The 19092-nt window shown below is 34.8% G+C and overlaps 1 protein-coding gene across 1 annotated transcript in view; it reads left to right on the plus strand.

Moving 5' to 3' along the window:
- Positions 1-12501: 12501 nt before the first annotated feature.
- Positions 12502-19092, plus strand: part of LOC132158730 (ER membrane protein complex subunit 2-like) — a 47679-nt gene continuing 41088 nt past the window's right edge. The window contains exons 1-3 of the mRNA XM_059568274.1: positions 12502-12610; positions 13730-13843; positions 17806-17870. Of these exons, the coding sequence (XP_059424257.1) occupies positions 12571-12610; positions 13730-13843; positions 17806-17870 (219 nt within the window). The 5' untranslated portion in view covers positions 12502-12570. The remainder of the gene's footprint in view (positions 12611-13729; positions 13844-17805; positions 17871-19092) is intronic.

The following is a 19092-nucleotide window of genomic DNA, read 5'->3' on the forward strand; positions in this document are numbered from 1 at the left end:
CCAACTCGCCATGGGCTGTATCTGCAGGTGCACGTGAAAGTGTCACACAGTATCAGAGGAAACATACTGCTTTAAATATAAATATTTTTTTCTAGAAAGATGTTTACTCAAATAGAATGTAACAAAATAAAGTTTGCAAAACAGAATACCATAGTTTAAATTATAACATTTACTCAACTGTGCTCAACATTTCTAGAAAAGAATAGTTAAAATAAGTAGTAATAATAGAACAAAATAAAGTTGTAATGTAAACAATTATGTTTTATAATATAAAATATACTCTATTGAAAAACAGAACAGAATAAATTTAAATAAAATAAAATTTTATTTGTAAAACCTGACTATTTGCTAATAGAGTATGATAGAATAAATAACAAAAGATAACTTATAACTGCAATAATTGTAAAAGAGAATGTAATAAAACAGAATGTAATGTAATGAATAAAATTTACTTCATTCATTTATTATTCATTATTACTCCGTGTTAATAGAATAGCATAGAGATAAATAAAACACAATACAATAGAATTTGAAAATAATTAGGTGTAATAAGTACCCTATTGTAAAATAGAGCAGAACAGAAAAGAACAGAATAAATGTAAAGAATTAAATATATATTTTTTTAAATAAAATTAATTTCACTAATTAATTTTCTGACTCTAGAATATAATAAAGATAACAAATAAAACAGAATACAATTTTACATAATAAAATGTACTCAATCTGCACATATAAGAATAAAGATAAATAAAACTAATAAATATAAAGTTGAACACATTTGAATATAATTACATATTGTAAAATAGAACAGACCAAAATGTAAAGAATAAAATATATTCTTATTAAAAACATTTACTTGACTACTCTGCACTAGAATATTTGAACATTTGAATGCATTAAAAAATATAATAAAAGTTTAATTCTTGTACACAAATAATAAAATAGGTATTTCACTAAACTGTACTCTATGTATAGAATATAATTGAATAGAATAAGAATAGAACAGAATAGAATAGAACTTTGTCTCTCCTAAGTGTGCAATACTCTAAAATTTGTTTATAAAGTTAAATAGGAGCTATGCTTATAAACCTTTCAAGACTCTATAATCTGACAGCAGAATTGATACAATAAAACATTTTATTTATAAAGAGGTCATGCTTTGCCAAATAAACTTGCTGAATTTTGAAAATCCTGCTGAAATAATGGGCCTCTTTCAGAACCCACTGAAATTCCTCCAGCAGACAAGTATCAGCGAGAGTTCAGCGGGCCCGGCGAAAGTGACCTCTCTCTGGAACTCAGAGCTACCTTCACTCCAAGATCAAAACAAGAGACAGGTCCAACAGGAAAAAAGTCACTCAGTGACATTACTGTCAAAATAATCATGCAATATGGGACTACCTCAGCTGAGAAATTGAAGACAGGAGCAGAAGAGCTTCCAGCGGGTTTTACTCCTCACTTCAACAGCTGTCTCATAAAGATGCCCATGTGTTGGCCATACACTGCAAAGAAGAGCCAATATCAGCTCCTAAATGGTCCATCTATAATAGGTTCCACCAGCACCATGTTTACTTGACAACCACATGACACTGTCCTGGATCCCAAAACAATTTCCCTCTTGTAGCATAGAACCTTTCGTTTCTCCTGACTGTGGAATGAGTCACAAATGTAAAGCTGTCACTTTGGCCAACTCTGTTTAACTGTTCACCCCAGGCGTACTTAGAGTCTGGAAGGAAAATAACAGAAGTATAGTTAAAGACATCTTTGTTCAAGCCTATAGATGTTTGAGAACTTTATAGTTAAACGTTTAAAACTTTTTCACTGATTTTGAATAGCGTTCTGTGACATGGCATTGTGTTGGTTTTGAGGTTAAAAGGTTTAAATGGTTTCTAATGTCTCCCTTTGAAACATGGAAAAATGTCACGCTTGCTTTAGCTAGGAGCCAATTTTTACAGTCTTTATGTGTGCACATAGTTTTCTCTGCAAACTAATCATCTGATTATTTATTTATTTTTTATTATTTTTGGTATTGAGTAGTTTTTGCAGTCACACCCACCATACATTCCCAGAGTTCATGAGAAACTCCTTTTGTCTAAAGAATTCAACATTCATAATGTGTTTCTTGCATGCACACATATGCGCTGTGACAACCTTGGATTTATTTTTCCAAAAGAAAAGCAAGGATCTCATTTATTTAATGCTCTTATTTTACTTATTTGTTTCAAATTTTTCAATGAGAAAATTTATTTTCACTGTTTCAACAATTTGGCTCATCAAGCCTATAGCTGGCACTCGGGTTTGGGAAGGCATCCATGAAAATTCTTGTGAAATTATCATCCATGGCTTAACATAAGGAAATTACCAGCTATTACTAAGTGGTTTGGTTTAACTGTGCAAATAGGCACCATGTCGGGGATTGTAAATGCTTCAGCACTTAAGGTAGAATAATTTTTCCTCACTGTCCCCATTTAAAAAGTACACGTGTTCCAATGTCTTTTTCAGGGATCAAGGTGTAATTATTTATATGAAAGTGACATAAACATAAGATGCTAGCTCATAAAGTCTTTCTAAATTGGAGACATTTTTGGTGTTTTAAATTTTTATTATATTTAAAAAAATGATGATTGCAGCAAAGTATTTTATTAGATATTTTAGAGTTAACGCAACCAATATGCTGAAATCAGCAAACAAAATCAACCTTTTTTATTTTATTTTGCTTGTAAACTTGATAAGGCAATGACTTCCAGAAAGAGTCCAATGCTGGCAAAGACGGCTGGAAAAGGAAGGAGCAATAGGTTAAACACCGCAATAGAATACTAATTGACATTAAGACTACTTTTGAAAAATTAATTCTGAGGCCAAATTGCTCTGGTTTCTCCTGTTTCAACCAGCCAATCATTTTAATGAAGGAGACCCTGGAGCACAGCATTGGAAAATCCACGTTTACCCGCTCCACCAAACAAGACTGAGGCTAGAAGAGTCAGAGACAGCGAGCGAGGTGAAAATTCACTTTTTAGTATTCTTGCACGTCCGGGTAAACTTGAAAAAAAGCTAAATTCATACAAAACCTTTCTATTATAATATGAGTTCTTACTGATTTGAAGCAACCTATTTGTGACACATGAGGAAATGGAGAAATAATATTTCCTGAAGATTGACACGTTAGCTAATACTCCAGAACATGTGAAACCGTTGCTTATTAATATTTGTGGTTAAAGACCTTGACAAAAAAAACCACCAGTGACTAACACATGCCACCAAAACACCTTTGAAGTGCAGGCTGCAGATTTCAAGTCAAGGTGACGCTGGTGACCCATAATTTACGCAATGCAAACGCAAGCGGACACTAAAAAAAGTTTTCTTGGCATTGATACCTCCTTAACAGGTCATTTCAACACAAATAGAGCCATTTATAAAGAGGAACTGTGTTTTACAGTGAATCATACCAAATTGTGGCTTTGTTAATGCACAGGAAACTGTGAGCGCTAAGGTGATTAAATGGCTGATGTTCCTTTGAGGGAAACGTACCCATTGCTCCGGAAAAAGAGAGACCTTTCTGCATTTGCAATTGGATGAAGTTAGTAAATCCAACTCTGTCTGGATCTTTAAAGTCAGTTTCTTAAAAGGAGGCCTAAATCTAACCTAAATTTTTATAACCTTATTTGACTGACGAAGTGTTGAATGAGCTCATGGATGAAGGTCTACATTTCCCTGCAAAGTGCTGCAAATCAATTTGATGTAAAAAAAAAAAAAAAAATGGACTCAATTAATATATTTGCAAAAGTATCTCCCTTGATGTTTTTGGACATAAAGTATTTATGTAGATGGAAATGAATGGTTTAAATGTCTGTGGTAGACAGTAAAATGTTTGCAGGAAAAGTTCTGATTGCCCCAGATGTTGTTGCTTCTTTTTTACAACTCTTCTGTCTGGAAACTACACTATGCGGATGCTCCACGACACGTCAGAGAAAAGTGGTGGGTATGATCACAGAAATAATAACTTGCAAAATTAAGTATTCCACTCCAAGTGCACACGCACAAATGTACATCTTTCTTCCTTTAACTATCATGAACCTCAAAATAAAAAACAGCACCTTACATAAGAATTGTAAGTAAAAGCGACTTCTGCATTTTGTTTTAAATGAATCAGACTTTACTATTACAGTTTAAACCACTAGAGGTTTACAGTTTTACGTGGCCATGTATAATAGCTCTGGTACTGTGTTCAACCAAGTGAACACAACTTCACAAGAAAGAAAGAAAGAAAGAAAGAAAGAAAGAAAGGAAGTTAAAAATTCCATTATACTTTTTTATAATAGATAGATAGATAGATAGATAGATAGATAGATAGATAGATAGATAGATAGATAGATAGATAGATAGATAGATAGATAGATAGATAGATAGATAGATAGATAGATAGATAGATAGATAGATAGAAATAGGTGATACAGTACATAAAGGAAGTGATATAAATAGCCTACACAACAGCCTTGGGTTTAATCCACTTTCTTGTGTAATATGGGACACTGTAGGCATCTCATTAACTGCAGGGAACTATTGTTAAGTGCAGTGTCAAGGAGACCCCCTGTTGTTACTTATCTGACTCCATAAGGGGTGCAAGATTGGAGGGTGGTCCACAGAACAGCCACGTCTGGATGGTTACTCCGTTCCTTTGTGTGGGCTGCTGCTGCCAGGCGCTCTACAGTCTACATAAACCTGGGAGAGACGAAGGTAGTCTTAATGAGGAGCCATGGCCCACACTGTGAATAAGAAGAAAAATATGCCAGGAACACAGTGCAGTTTGATTGGATGCTTGTTAAAAATAAAATCCACTGTAAACATGCCATTTTAGTTTCTCTTAATTGTCTGGTGATGATTAACAAATATCTCATTGGACTACATTTAAAGTGATAGTTCACCTAAAAATTTAAATTATGTCATTAATTAATCACCCTCATGTCGTTCCAAACCCATTAGACCTTTGTTCATCTTTGGAACACAAATTTATATTGTGATTATAATTTGTGTTCAAGATACAATATATTTTTGATGAAATCCGAGAGCTTTCTGACCCTCCATAGACTTTTGAACTTACCCTTGCTGTCTAGCTATGTCTCAGATTTCATCAAAAATTATATAATTTGTGTTCCAAAGATGAACAAAGGTCTTACAGGTTTGGAATAGCATGAGGGTGAGTAATTTTGGGGTGAACTATTCCTTTAAATACAATGTAAACACTGTCTAGATCCAGATGATATGTTATATACTTTTAAGAATTTTTGTGAGAATAATTCTGAGTGTGAATATGTATCTTTAATTAAACGTATACATAAAGTATATAACAGAAACGGTTCTAAGTTCGCTTCAAATCAGGGATAACCGGAAATGATTGAATTTGTGAACCTTTTTGGCTGACTCAAGTTCATATGATTTTTTTTCATGACTCAAGTCTTGCAATGTGTTCGTTTTTTTGTTACTTTGTGTAGTTTCGTTTCTTTGTTTGTGACCTGATTTGCAAGTTTTTGTTGCATTTGTGACTATTTTAGTCAGGAGTTAAGCTGCAGTCTGAGACGTCAGTGGGAAAGTTAAGCAATTTCACAAAAGAAGCAAGGTATTGATTAAAAACATGGAGTTGAATAGCCCAACTTTAGTCATTCTTTTCAATCAAGTTTGAATTGCTCCTTCAATTGCACTAAATTAGCATGTTAGGAAATATTGACAGCCCTTTTCTCAACGATTATTTAAAAAATGTGTCTCACTGCAGTTCATAATGTTCATAGAAGAAAAAAAATTATCTAATGAAATAAGATGATATAGCAAAACAGTGCCAAACTTTCCATGAAAAACCATTCCCCACTGATAGCTGCCTTATTAAGTAGAAGACAGTGCCAGACAAGTCATCCAGCTGGTTTTCTTTGCAATATCAAATGAATCCAAATCAATTGCCTCTAAAGATGAATGCCTCCATGCATGATACCTCAAAGTCAAACCTTCGCTGAGGGCCTCAATACCAGTGATATGAATTCAAATGATTTCCCCCCTAGTTTTTTAGATATGCATCACCTCGCTCGTTGGACGTGTTTAGTGATAAATTACCATTCCAGGCCCCTTATCCCGTGCCCGATGCTGACTTCAGCACTGTCATATTTGATGCCATTGAACTTGGGTTATCTGAGGAGCCAAAGGGGTGAGCAAACAATGCAAACTCACACAGAACCTTCCATTGCACCGAGCGCAGTGAGACAACATCTGCATCGCACATGTCAGCCAGAACACAATTGCTTGCTCTGAGAATTCAAGTCAAGACTACATTTTAAATGTTTTAATGATTTAATGGGAAAGTGGAGTGTCCAATAATGTTTTTCTGGACGTGCAAATGCATTTGAGTGTTTGTGTGAAACTGTGATTGAAAGAAACCTCCACTTATCTATATTTATATATGCTGTCAAAAGATTAATCGCGATTAATTTAATAAAAATTTAATGTTTTTGTTTGCATTATATTTGTTTGCATTATATATGTTTTCTGTGTATACTTAGTATGTATATATAAATGCACACACATACTTTATTTATTATAAATAAATATATTCAATATATAAACATAACCTATTTTTCTTAAATATACATGCATATCATTAATCCCGATTATTAGGTATTATTAGTTAGGTATTAATAGCTGAAAATACAGCTTTGCCATCAAAGGAATAAATAATATTTTAAAATATATTAAAATAGAAAGCAGTTACAATATTTCACATGGTAACTGAAATCAATGGAGCCTTGGTGAGCATAAGAGATTTCTTTCAAAACCATTTTAAAAAGTCTTATCCACCCCAAACCAAAAATGCTATTCATTTATTTATATATAAAACTTTCAATGAGCAAAAATTGATAGCTATTGATTAATCTATATTAAACATGTTTAGCAAAATTTGGTTACAAATTTTCCTTCCTGGGTAAATAGCAAGGATGAGGCAAATATGAAGTAGCTAAAAATGAAAATGAAATGGTGCTAAGTTTGCATTTTTTTAGTGAACAAAAACCTCAAATGATTGCTGACCCCTGAGGACATAGATGTCTTCAATTGCAACAATTGCAGAGAAGGGCCAGACCACCGCTACTTTGGATACTGAAGCTTTGGGAAGACCTATTTCTGTGGAGAATCAAGCAGTGGTCTTGTGAAATCATTGTGCTTCGGCTGCTCTTCACCGCCAGAGTAAAGCTGAGGAAATTACAGACGTGCTATAAAAACAAGCTGTATTTCCAGCGGTTTCTCGTAATTGTGCTTACTGTTTACAGAACTGGTGACAACAGTCATTCCTTTGTATTGGTGTTGCTACAGTAGGTGTCCTGTATAGTGTCTGATGTGGCTGTAATTTGCTAAGCCGAGCAGATGCATGGTAAGATTCTAAACATCTTTATAGATGTTACGAACCGAGGCCAAGGAGTGCCAGTGCATGGGTGAGTTGTGGGTCATGCTCTATTGCCCCTCACATATTGAGGACAACTGAGGCATGACCCATTCGGTCGCAGGAAGTGTTTTGCTAAACGAAATGAGTTCCAATTGAGGACGGCGAATAATGTGCAGTGTCGTGAGCTTGAAAAGTATTTCACAACAGGAAAAAGGTTTCCAGGCTGTCAGCTTAAATGAGGTGCTCTTTGGTTGTGGTTTTACAGCTTTAGAGCACATGTTGGAGTGTAGAGAGACAATGCAATAGCTTTTCAACAGGCCTTTGTTTTTTCCAATCACATCGCCAGTAAATGTGTCGCTAAGTTCTGGGGAGATATTACGAACCAAGATTACAAGCACATTCATGTTAACATACGTCTAGCTTGTCACACGCAATGTTTAATATTTAAAAACCTTTTTTCCAAGTATAAATTTTAAATTTAAAAAGTAAAGTAAAAGTATTAATTTCATTTAAAGACATTTTAAGTATTTATTTCAGAAAATACTTGCAAAGTAATGTAAAGCTTATATATGTTATTCTTTTTTATTATTAAAAATTTCTAACAACATTTCTAACACCTTCTGACTTTTCAGAAATCAAATAAGCAGTTATTATAATTATCATTGTCAGCCCAAAATATATATAAGAGTAATTTATATAAATAATATAACCACTCAATTATTGATTGTTTGTTTGATTGATTGATTGATTCATTCACTTAATGAGTTTGTCACAATAATAATTGTACTGAAAAATCTGATGATTGTCACCCTTGTCATGTTTTATGTACCAAGACTGTGTTTGCTGTCTTGTAAAATTTAATGTGATGTTATTTATGTTTCAGAACTGCACTTTGCTTGCCATGTAAAATGATCACCAAAACATGAGATGAAGCATGTATTATTAAACTGATTGAAACGTGTAAATAAAGGCATTCAATTTGTGTAGAACGTTTATGAAATTGATAACTTAAAGCAATTTGTTAAAAGTGTGTTACTTAAGTAACAGTGTGTCATTCGACTTGCCTCAACAATTTGCCACAACGACCGAGTCTAGAGGTCAAAGGTGCCGTGGAAGAAGCTCCATTACAACAAAGCAGGCACACAGCTGAAGTCATGTGTATGATTTGTCTAAGATTGAAAGCGATCCTGCCAGGCTGGGGTCGAGATTTGCTTTCAAAGCAAATACTGTTGTAAATGACATCTGCCTTCATTTTCTGTAATTGGGAGATATTCCTTGAAAAAAGGATTGGAAAAGCGCAGCGGTTGTTTAAAGCCACAGAACACCTCACCCATTGCTCCAAATTGCGTCTTTATAACTGCTTGTGTCAGAGATCAGTAGCCTTGACTACTTTTGTCAGAAATCAAAATAAAATGTCTGAACAGAGTATTTCAGTGAATGCCCTCTTTCTGTGGAAGCAGGCATATAAGGGGAAACACAGGTCTACCTCATGTCACATGTGGTGCTACAAAAGCACAGAAAACTACGTACACAGTAGTTAAGCAGCACAATTTAGGTTTTCAAATGGCTTCTATTGATCTCTCCTTATGGTGACACTTCTGGCAAAAGCGAGCTCCAAAGTAAACACAAAGCATGTGCTACCTTTTTCCTTATGGAAGCATATGGGTAGCAATATTCAATTTGGAATGTAATATGCAAAAGGACAATGCTATATGTAAAATGGCAATGCATTTCTGTATTTACATTTACATTTACATTTTCCAATACATTTGTGCAACGTTCGGTGCAAAATGAAAATGAAATTACATAATTTTCATTTGCCATTTCATACACTAGTTCTTATATGTAAAATTAATATTAATTTTAACGCTTTATAAGTGGCAAAATTAAAATGAAAATGTATTACAGAAATGATTAGATATGTGTAACATGTTCAAGCAAAAACTGTGGCAAAATTATCATTCAAATGCTATTTTTCTTAATTGCATTAACACTCACAGTCAAGACACTTACGATTGCGTTTTCATTCAGTGTCCCGCAATGAATGTAGCAAAATTCAATGTGCACATTGAAAATGCATTCCGAGCCAATCACATCTCCGCCCCCTCATGCCACGTCAATCACTTCGTGAACAAGGCGGGGCTTGCAGAAGGTCAAGAGACTCAATACTCAAGAAGAGGACATGAGAGAACATGGACAAGACAGTTGTTCAGTGTACTTTTTGATCATTTCGGTTTTGTGGCTTCAATATTTCATTTGCACTTGTAGGCGGAGCTGAAACGCTGCTTTCATCTGATTGGTCGAATTGCTCCACCTTCAGCTCGGTCTTTTCATTCTTTCAGACAGAATAAGAGTCAGTGCGGCACTATAATGTCTGAAACCCCCGCTCACTGTTAATTAGCATAATATTTTAAACAGATGTAGCTGGGCACATAATTCGTGCTGTTGTAGTATTGTATGAATATTGTCCCACTGATAAATACAGTGCAAATAGTTATATCTCCTTTTGACGTGGCGAGAGGGGGCAGAGACGTGATCGGCTCGGAATGCATTTTCAATGTGCACATTGAATTTTGCTACATTCATTGTGGGACACTGAATGAAAATGCAATCGTAAGTTTCTTGACTGTGAGTGTTAATGCAATTAAGAAAAATAGCATTTGAATGATAATTTTGCCACAGTTTTTGCTTGAACATGTTACACATATCTAATAATTTCTGTAATACATTTTCATTTTAATTTTGCAACTTACAAAGCGTTAAAATTAGTATTCATTTTACATATTAAAACTAGTGTATGAAATGGCAAATGAAAATTATGTAATTTCATTTTCATTTTCATTTTGCACTTAATGTTGCACAAATGTATTAGAAAATGTAAATGTAAATACAGAAATACATTGCCATTTTACATATTGCATTGTCCTTTTGCATATTACATTCCAAATTGAATATTGTTACCCATATGCTTCCATATTTCCTCACTTCCCGTAGACCCAATTGTAAATGAATCTGATGCCTTTAAAGAGCTCTGTGAACATGAAGTGTCTTCTACGTGAACTGGTCTTATACGCAGGTCAGCAGTGGGCCCCTAAAGGGGACAATGGATGCCCATTACTCTTTAGGGTCTTCATGAAAAGTCTATAACATACTTTGGTTAAAAATTTTCAATGGTGTCGGCACCAATGGTCTTGTGGGCAGCGTGCTGACATAGAACGCTGTTGTGCTACGGGCGTCTCTCTCCCACTTCACTTCCTGTCAACTCTGATCTGTCCTATCATAATAAAGGCAAAAAAAGGCAAAAACAAATCTAAAAAAAAATTCTCAATGGTAGTGGAAACCAACACCCTTTTAACTTGTCGGAAAAAAAAGCACTGTTCACAGTGCATGTTTCTTTACAGGTGCTGTATGTAAGATTTTGACTCTACTAAAGCATAAAAATACCACAATATGTTTGCAGATATTTCAGAAACATGATAAGTTAACATACTTGTTCATCTTAAAAACAATGCTCCAGTAAGTTTTTCTCCTTTCAAAATGTGTGTTTCAGGCCGGAATGTTTTGGTTTGTGAAACCCGCCCACAATTGTGTATTTCACAATTGTATTTCGGCACCCCAGGTTGCCAGTTGGCTGAAAACACAGCATATTTCATTTCATTCGTCATCAAGTGCACTCGTTCCTGTTAGTTACTCTTAGTGTTAGTTGTCAATCTGGCAACCTGCGTGTGCATCAAGTCTGAGTTCTGAGATCATATAAAAGCACCCTTTTGGAGTGAACAATGGATTGAACCAAGAACCCTAAAATTTTTTTCTTTATGATAATCAGTTTCACTTGATTGTATGCCTTAATTTGGAAGAAAGATCTGTTGGTTTTTGCATTACAATGAGACTTTAACTGTCAGACAAAGGTGTTTTTGCTCATTCAAAAACAACGAGAGGTTCTGAATGAATGAACAACCTCAATTAGGATGACAGTTTTAAACTTGAAAACCTGGTAAATGTATACTAAATATGAATAAAACACAACAATAAATATTTAGGGATTTGAAATGGTAAATCGTTTTTGTGAATTTGTAAATGAATTATCTGAATAAATGAATAATATAAGTATTAACTAACTTAGCCCCTGAACCGTATAGTGTATTGCCTTTTAGTTATTTCCCAGCACTGCCGGACAGCTAGCACTGGCTTGTTTTCATGCGGTTGTTGTAGCTTTCCAGCAAAAAGCCTTATCCACATATCAAGTGACTGCCAGGAGACCTGGAAATTACGAATCCACAAGTCACCAGAGTCAGAGCACAATGAACCGCACAAGTTTTGTAGAGAGGATGGCATTTTCTAGGTGCTCTTTTTACACCACTATGCCAGCAGTGTCCTTTAGGAAACAAACCTTGGTTAAACAGTGTACAAGCAGCCACAAATGACATCAAGTTTAGGTTGTGCTACTATAAACAAGCATGTGCTGAGTCCACTTGGTGAGTGCACTGTGTGGTAGACACAGCAGAGTAAATCACGCGCTGAGCCAGATCCACAATTCCTTAGAGACCAATTGAGCACATAGAGAGAGAGAAAATAGACACAGCATATAAAACCACAATAACCTTTAGAAATGCTACAGTATGAACACTTTCAATGATAACAAAATAGACTAAACCTTATGAATTCAGTATAAAGTATCTTTTATTAGGCTACTGAATCCGCATTATTTATTTGCTAAAACCGAGAAAACAAGAGAAAAAAACATTATTGAACTGTTATTGTTATTTACCCTTTCTAATTATTAATAATTAAATAGGATAATGATATTATGAAATTATTTAATTGCAACTGATGTTTGACTTACATCACTGATTCCCCCCATATTTTGAGTTTTATTTATTTAATTATTTATTTATTAGTGTATGTATGTACATAGATATTTTGCTGTTGAAGTGATCTTAAAACGTTTCAATTACTCTTAAGTTACTTTGTGATTTTGGCTAAATATTATATACTTGAATGCAGATCTTTAAAAAAATTTAATTCCTTTTTTGGGTATTGTATGAAAAAAAAAGGTTGGATTTTGCCTTTTCCCTTTATTGACCCTTCTGACAGCGTTAACTGACGACGTCACTGTCATCCACCAATCAGCTCACAAGGGGCGGAACTAGGAAAACATGTCGTCTATATCGGAGCTCTACGATGTCAGCTGGGAAGGTAAATTACTTTGCTTTCGTTAACAGCGGTTATTAAGATACCAAGTATCTTTCTATAGCAATACTACCGATACCAGAGTTATTCATTTTGTACAGATTTACGAAATATGTGCCCTATTCTTTTGCGCTTTTCTTTAAAGACAAAATGCTATCTTTGGTAACGTTAGCCATTTAGCTTAGGAAGGCACAGCTTAGTAGCAAAGCCTGTATTCTAGAAAATATAATTGTATGTTCATATAAGATGTAAAGGTTCAGTTTGTATTTAATTATTTTGTTATTTATCTAAATTGTAACGCTGAAACGTAAGCGAATTATTAATGTAAATCTTATTGTGACTCTCTGATCTGTTTATGGTGGATTTGAGGATTTGCAAAGATCATTTCAGATGTGATATTGATGCACCTGAATATCATGTTGTTCACCTATCAATCAGACAATAAAGAATCATGATTCAGTTCACTTGAGATGAAAATCATTTCCCGTTGTTTTTATGATGAAACTGTTTTGTTGCCATAAATCTGACATCTTAATTCAGTGCACTGAGGTATATAATAACCGTCAATAATTAATTTAGATGAATTCATCAATGATATATTATATAATGATGCATGACTTACTCTTTTGTCACAACGTTTCTCAAATTGTGCTGTGTAGTATTTTTTTAAATACTATGACATTGTGACATTACTTTTTACTTATTGTTTTTCTTACTTTCTATTTTATTTGTAATGAGGGAAAAGTTAACTTAGCATAAAAGCATTTGTAAACCCACTGGATGTGATTTTTTATTTATTTTCTTTGTAAATATTTTCAAAAAAATTATATTTTTGGCCTTTTATCTGTTTGTAGTATTTTTGTTTTAAGTATTTTTTTGAAAATACTGTCATCATCAGGATGCTGTATTTTCTCTAGACTATCTTAAAAGGTTTTGTTTTGATTAATTTAAGGATAGTCAGAAAACATGTCCATCTAATGGAGCACTAAAGATACTAAAACCAATGAGGGAGATGAATATAGAAAGTACGTATATAAGTATATTCACAATTAATAATTGATGATGAAAATAAATTGGTGATAAAGTTTCAGCCAAAGACTAATGTGTTTCTTTATTGCATTTCAGAGATGCGTGACAAACTCCGTAAGTGGAGAGAAGAGAATTACAGGAACAGTGAGCAGATTGTGGATGTCGGTGAAGAGCTGATTAATGAGCATGCATCTAAACTGGGAGATGACAGTAAGTACATTTACAGTACACAAAAGCAAAGTTATAAGAAGTTTTAAAACACAAATAACCTTTAGCCTCAGTTTATTAAAAAACTTAATGGCTTTTATAATTAGATCCGGTTTGGGGTGATGGCTGCCAGACAATGATAAGATGCATTTTTTATGCACATATGGATGCTAAGCGCATTCCTTCAGTAGAAGAACTGACAGATATTTAACAAATAAATAGGCTGAATAACTATAACATTTCATTGTGTGGAACAATTATAGTCCTCGCAAAACATTGAGGTTATATTCTAAGAATTCCTATCAGAGAGCTCCTATTTTTCTAAATAGGATTCTTAGCTTAAAAGTGATTCAGGACCAATCTGAAAGCAACTCTGAGCGCTTTTAGGAGTAAACTATCAAGCCTTCATTTTGAAATTACAGGTGTAATTTTTCCTGTTGTACAGTACTTTCTCTCTTTCTCTCTCTCTCTCTCTCTCTCTCTCTCTCTCTCTCTCTCACACACACACACACACACACACACTAGAGCTTAGATCGGGCCCAACAAATTAAGGCTGACCCTACCCGAGCACGTTGTGTCCGAGCCCGGCCCGACACGTTCACTGTAATTATGAGCCCGAGCCCGATTTAAACCCGACCATTTTTAATATGTGGGCCGTTATAACCAGGGGCGGCGCCAGATTATTATTATTTTTTTTTTCGCAGATGCTGCTGTGCTAGATCATTTAGGCTACGGGGGAGCTGCGCAGTTTTATATATAAATATATATATATATATATATATATATATATATATATATATATATATATATATATATATATGCGTGCCGCATTTAATGCACGAGACAAAGCCAACACATATGTTGTCACTCCCCACGACTAGTTTAAAATGTTTCCATACCTCCGATTTTCCTCCAAACTTGCTCAAAGTTAATTCTCCTGTTTTAATTTTTTTCTTTGCTTCTTCAAGCTCCATGTTGCACTTAATCTACTGAATAGTACAGCACGCACAGCAGGTGTGATGCGTCACGCATGCGAGATTGCGAGTGGACGAGACGCTGCGCATGAAACGTGACGTGCTTTATCAAGGGCCCGACCCGGCCCGGCCCGAGGACGGTGGCGGGAAATGGGTCGGGCGGAGCTCGGGCTCGGGCAGAGAATCTAAGTTCTAACACACACCCACACACACACACACATTATATATGTATATTCTTTTTTTTTTATTTACCATGCTGTCATACTTAACATACTTTATAGGAAATCAACAGTGACAAAATAAGGTTCTGAAAGTGCTATAATTGTTTGTGTGACCACTTATAGAAGGTTGTGACAGACCCAATTCATCACTGCTGCGTAGTTGTATTTTTCAAGTTGCCAAATATGTTAATGTAGTGATTTACTTCCGTTTCTGGCGTTATGGCATTTTTGCGTGGTATCGGAGATGTTAGTTTGTCTCTAATAAGATCACAGACATGATCCCTGCACAAACTAATGTGTAGCATCTTGTTAACTCACTGTCATGCATTGTGTGCAACACATTTCTTCTCCCTCTTCATGATTAGTCCAATTTCTCCACTGCTAAGTCCTCGTCCACACTCCTAACAATGTTGGACCTTAAGACCTCTTTTAAGGGTTAAGTTGCTTTCTGAATTTCTTTTTCTTTACTAGGATCTTTTCTTTAGTTTTAAGAGGAAACACCCACATTTCTATGAATTTTCTTAGAATTTTGTTACTAAGAGCAACTCTCAACACTGAGATTTTACTTGAATACGGGCCCTGAAGTCTGACAGTAATTGTCTTGAAATTTATTAAAGGTGTTGAGTTTGTTACAAAAGCAGTGGTTTGATGGCTGTGATTTAAAGAACTTCTCGGAAAGGGTTTACTTTTAAAATGTGAGATAAAACACTCTCTGAGCAGTTGTTTCTAAATTCACTCTTTAAAGTACTGCTACTAAAAACTAAAAAATTTGGTTAAACAGAAATATATACAGATAAACTTCAATACAAGACTAGTATAGGTTTCAGTGGTGGAAGCTGTTAACGTTTTATTTTTCTTCTTTTCTTCAGGCAAGACTTTTCAAAATAGTAATTTATTCCAAATTTCAACGTTAAAAGTTTTTTTTTTTGGCTGAAGAATTTGGATACATTAATGGAATAATGGCTTATTTTTCTCTTTAACAAAAGTATTGTTTGTCGAGTGTCTGACCGCTTGAATATGACTATTGCAGAAGGTGGAAAAGAGCACCAATTCTTTTTTTCTTTCCCTAGTCTTAAAGATCCGATAACAAAAAGACTTTTCAGCTTTTCTCTTGACATTGAAATGAGGATATAGTGGTAACAGCAGAAACATTTCAGATGGCTTAATATTTATTTGCTTTGGTCAGTTATGGGTTTGTGAGCCAGACAAGCAGATGAAGTCTCTGCAATCGTGTTGTCAAACATAGCCACTAAAGCCAAAACTCTCTTCAGCTAAAATCATTATCTCAGAGGTGATCCAATCCTTCAAACTGGCTCTAAAACTCACTCCTATAGTTGACAATTTTGGTTTACCAATTGGAGAAATTGGGATCTTTTTCTACACAAATCGAATTTAGGCCTTTTTTCCCCTTCGTTTATATTGTTATTTTAAAACCACATGTAATCTCAAATAACTATTATTAAATAGCTTTAGGCTGTTTCGTAAGAGAACAACACTACTGTTTGAGGAATCTTAGCAAACAACAATGAAAGATCCAAGCTGTAAGTTGCCAAACAGCTCTCAATAAGGAATTTACTGCAAGACGTGCTCATACTAGCAAACAAAAGAAATTATGACTGTTTTAATGGCTATAGAAATCTTTTTTGAATTTCTAGGTCTGTTATCTGATTATGGAAAAAACGAAGCAAAGATCAGGGAAATTCTTCTTCTTCTTCTTCTACTTTTCACACAAATTTCACCTTTACACAGACAAAGAGCAGTTGCTGTGTGATGGGTTGTATTTTACTGATGCATAGTAAAGTGTATTTAGTCCATAGATCCATAGTGTGTGTAGTCCTTTTACAGAAACTTATTTTTTAATTTTATATTGTTGTGATTATGATTCATACTGTCCTTTAAAGAGCAGGGTAAATACTTTACACAGCTTGTTTTTTATTGAAACCAGCTCTGAAATTGGCTGTGAAACAAGATGGTAATTATCAAAGCAAGACTTGGAATCATAAAAACAGCTCAAAAAAACTCCAGGCGTTTGTTTGTTTTGGCATATCAGTTTTTTCTTGTTCAGTGGGATTTTATTGTTCTTTCTCAATTAGCACGTTTGAAATCGTTCAGCCGATAGACTCGGGCATGCTTGTCCAAACACACTTGTCTGTCATGGAGCATTAATTTCATTAATTGGATCCATTAGCCAAGCCCCCTAATCAGTTTTCTTTATTGAAAATAGAGCAGCTAAAGCCACTCACTTTGTTACGGTTGCCAGTTGAACATTAAACGTTGCCATCTTGGAAATTACTTAAGCATTTAATAGTAGGAATTTAAAATTCCTGTAATCTGTCAAAGTAACGACGCATTTCTAGGGCCGAGACGACGATAGCTGCGCAACTTCAGCACGTAACGCATGTCATGACGAATAGAGGGTGAAATTCGCTCACCCTTTGCGGTGTTTGACTGAACCAATACTTAAAACTGATGAATCCGCTGAGGTTTTCTTGTCAAAATTCGGCGTCTTAGTTTTGTTTGGCGGTGTGGCGTGAATTTCCTGAGCGTTTCCATGAAACCTGCCAGCTCGCCCACACCCGGAGTTTACGAAGACAAAATATATTGCTGATGGATGTTAAAGATTGTCTTTTCTAATGATACAGAGAAGAAATGACACAGTTTGCTCGAAAAGAGTTCACATGGCCTCAATGTTCATTTGTCATCTTTGCTACCATGATGACAAATGGACTTCCTAATATGGTGTCATTTTATGTTTGTCTCCTGTGTTCAGTTTGGATAATTTACGAGCAGGTGATGATTGCGGCACTGGACTGCAGTCGTGACGATCTGGCCTGGGTGAGTTTTCTTTAAGTAACTTTCTTGCTCTCTCTTGTCTATAGACTTTCAGGTTAGATGCTATGTTGAATGTGGATAAAAAAACAAGGCTGTGAGGGATAGATTTACAGACTTTACAATGGTAAGCTCTGTATAAATGTCCTAGATTGTTTAATTTTCAAAACTGTTTTATGGAGCTTTTGTGTACTGAAAGTTATTTTTCAAAAAGAGTTTTCGCCAGCTGAACAATCGGTATGTTGTTAAACATCATTGCAGTTTTTGCCAGTTGAAAATGCAACTTTTCACATGTTTTATAAAAAAAAACAAAAAACAACAACAAATGGATTAAGATTAAAATCAGGGATGTTCCGGATCCTCCTTGTTGACTTGAGACACTTACAGTAGTCTGTTTCAGAGGTTTTTACCAGTGGCTAGGAAAACAGCGGGAAAAACCGTCAGTGAGCATGATTGGTCTGCCGGGCTAAGCCACAGAGCAAACTTTCCATCTTAACCAGGGAAACATTGGATTTGACAGTAACCATTCCTTACCAAGTCATCAGTGTGTGAAAAAACAGGGGCCTGTTCATCTCAGTGGGAAAGAACTGGTAAAAGTAGCATACTGCTTTTGCTTTTTATAGTATCCAGTGTGGAATTGTGGGATCCCGCTGTGTAGTGCTCTGAATTCTCACCCACGTCACTTGCAATTTTTCACGTCTTCCCTCACAGCTGTAAGCCGACCTGTTTATCATGGCACCCGTGGGCAGGAAAGTTCCTGTTTCATTTTATGGTCAGCAGAAACCTTAGCTGTAATATTGTCTTGTCAAACTAGTCACATCACACTTTTTAGAGTAGATCTATAAAGTTTTTAAATGCTGTGGATGAAAAAAAAATAGTATGAAGCCACATTTCATCACCCTTGAGAGTTGTAGTATAATTTTCAAGTGCTCTGTAATCCAGCAGGCTTTGCATAGTCACTCAAACTGTGGTGCAAAAGAATACATGAATTATTTCTTTGGGCAAACAATTATGACATACTGTATGTTTAATGTTTCAGTATTTTTTATGTTTTCCCTATAAAGTGCGTAGATTTTTTTTACAAAATTTAATTCTTCGTTTAACCTTTTAAAATTAAAAATGTACATATTCTTTCAGTTATTTTTGCATGTTTTTAATTTAAATCATAATGTTTTTTTTCTGAATCACTAATCTTTAAATTATTTGTTCATAAAATAAACTTTTAATT

The sequence above is a fragment of the Carassius carassius genome, chromosome 15, assembly GCF_963082965.1.
Source record: "Carassius carassius chromosome 15, fCarCar2.1, whole genome shotgun sequence".
Classification (NCBI taxonomy): Eukaryota; Metazoa; Chordata; class Actinopteri; order Cypriniformes; family Cyprinidae; genus Carassius; species Carassius carassius.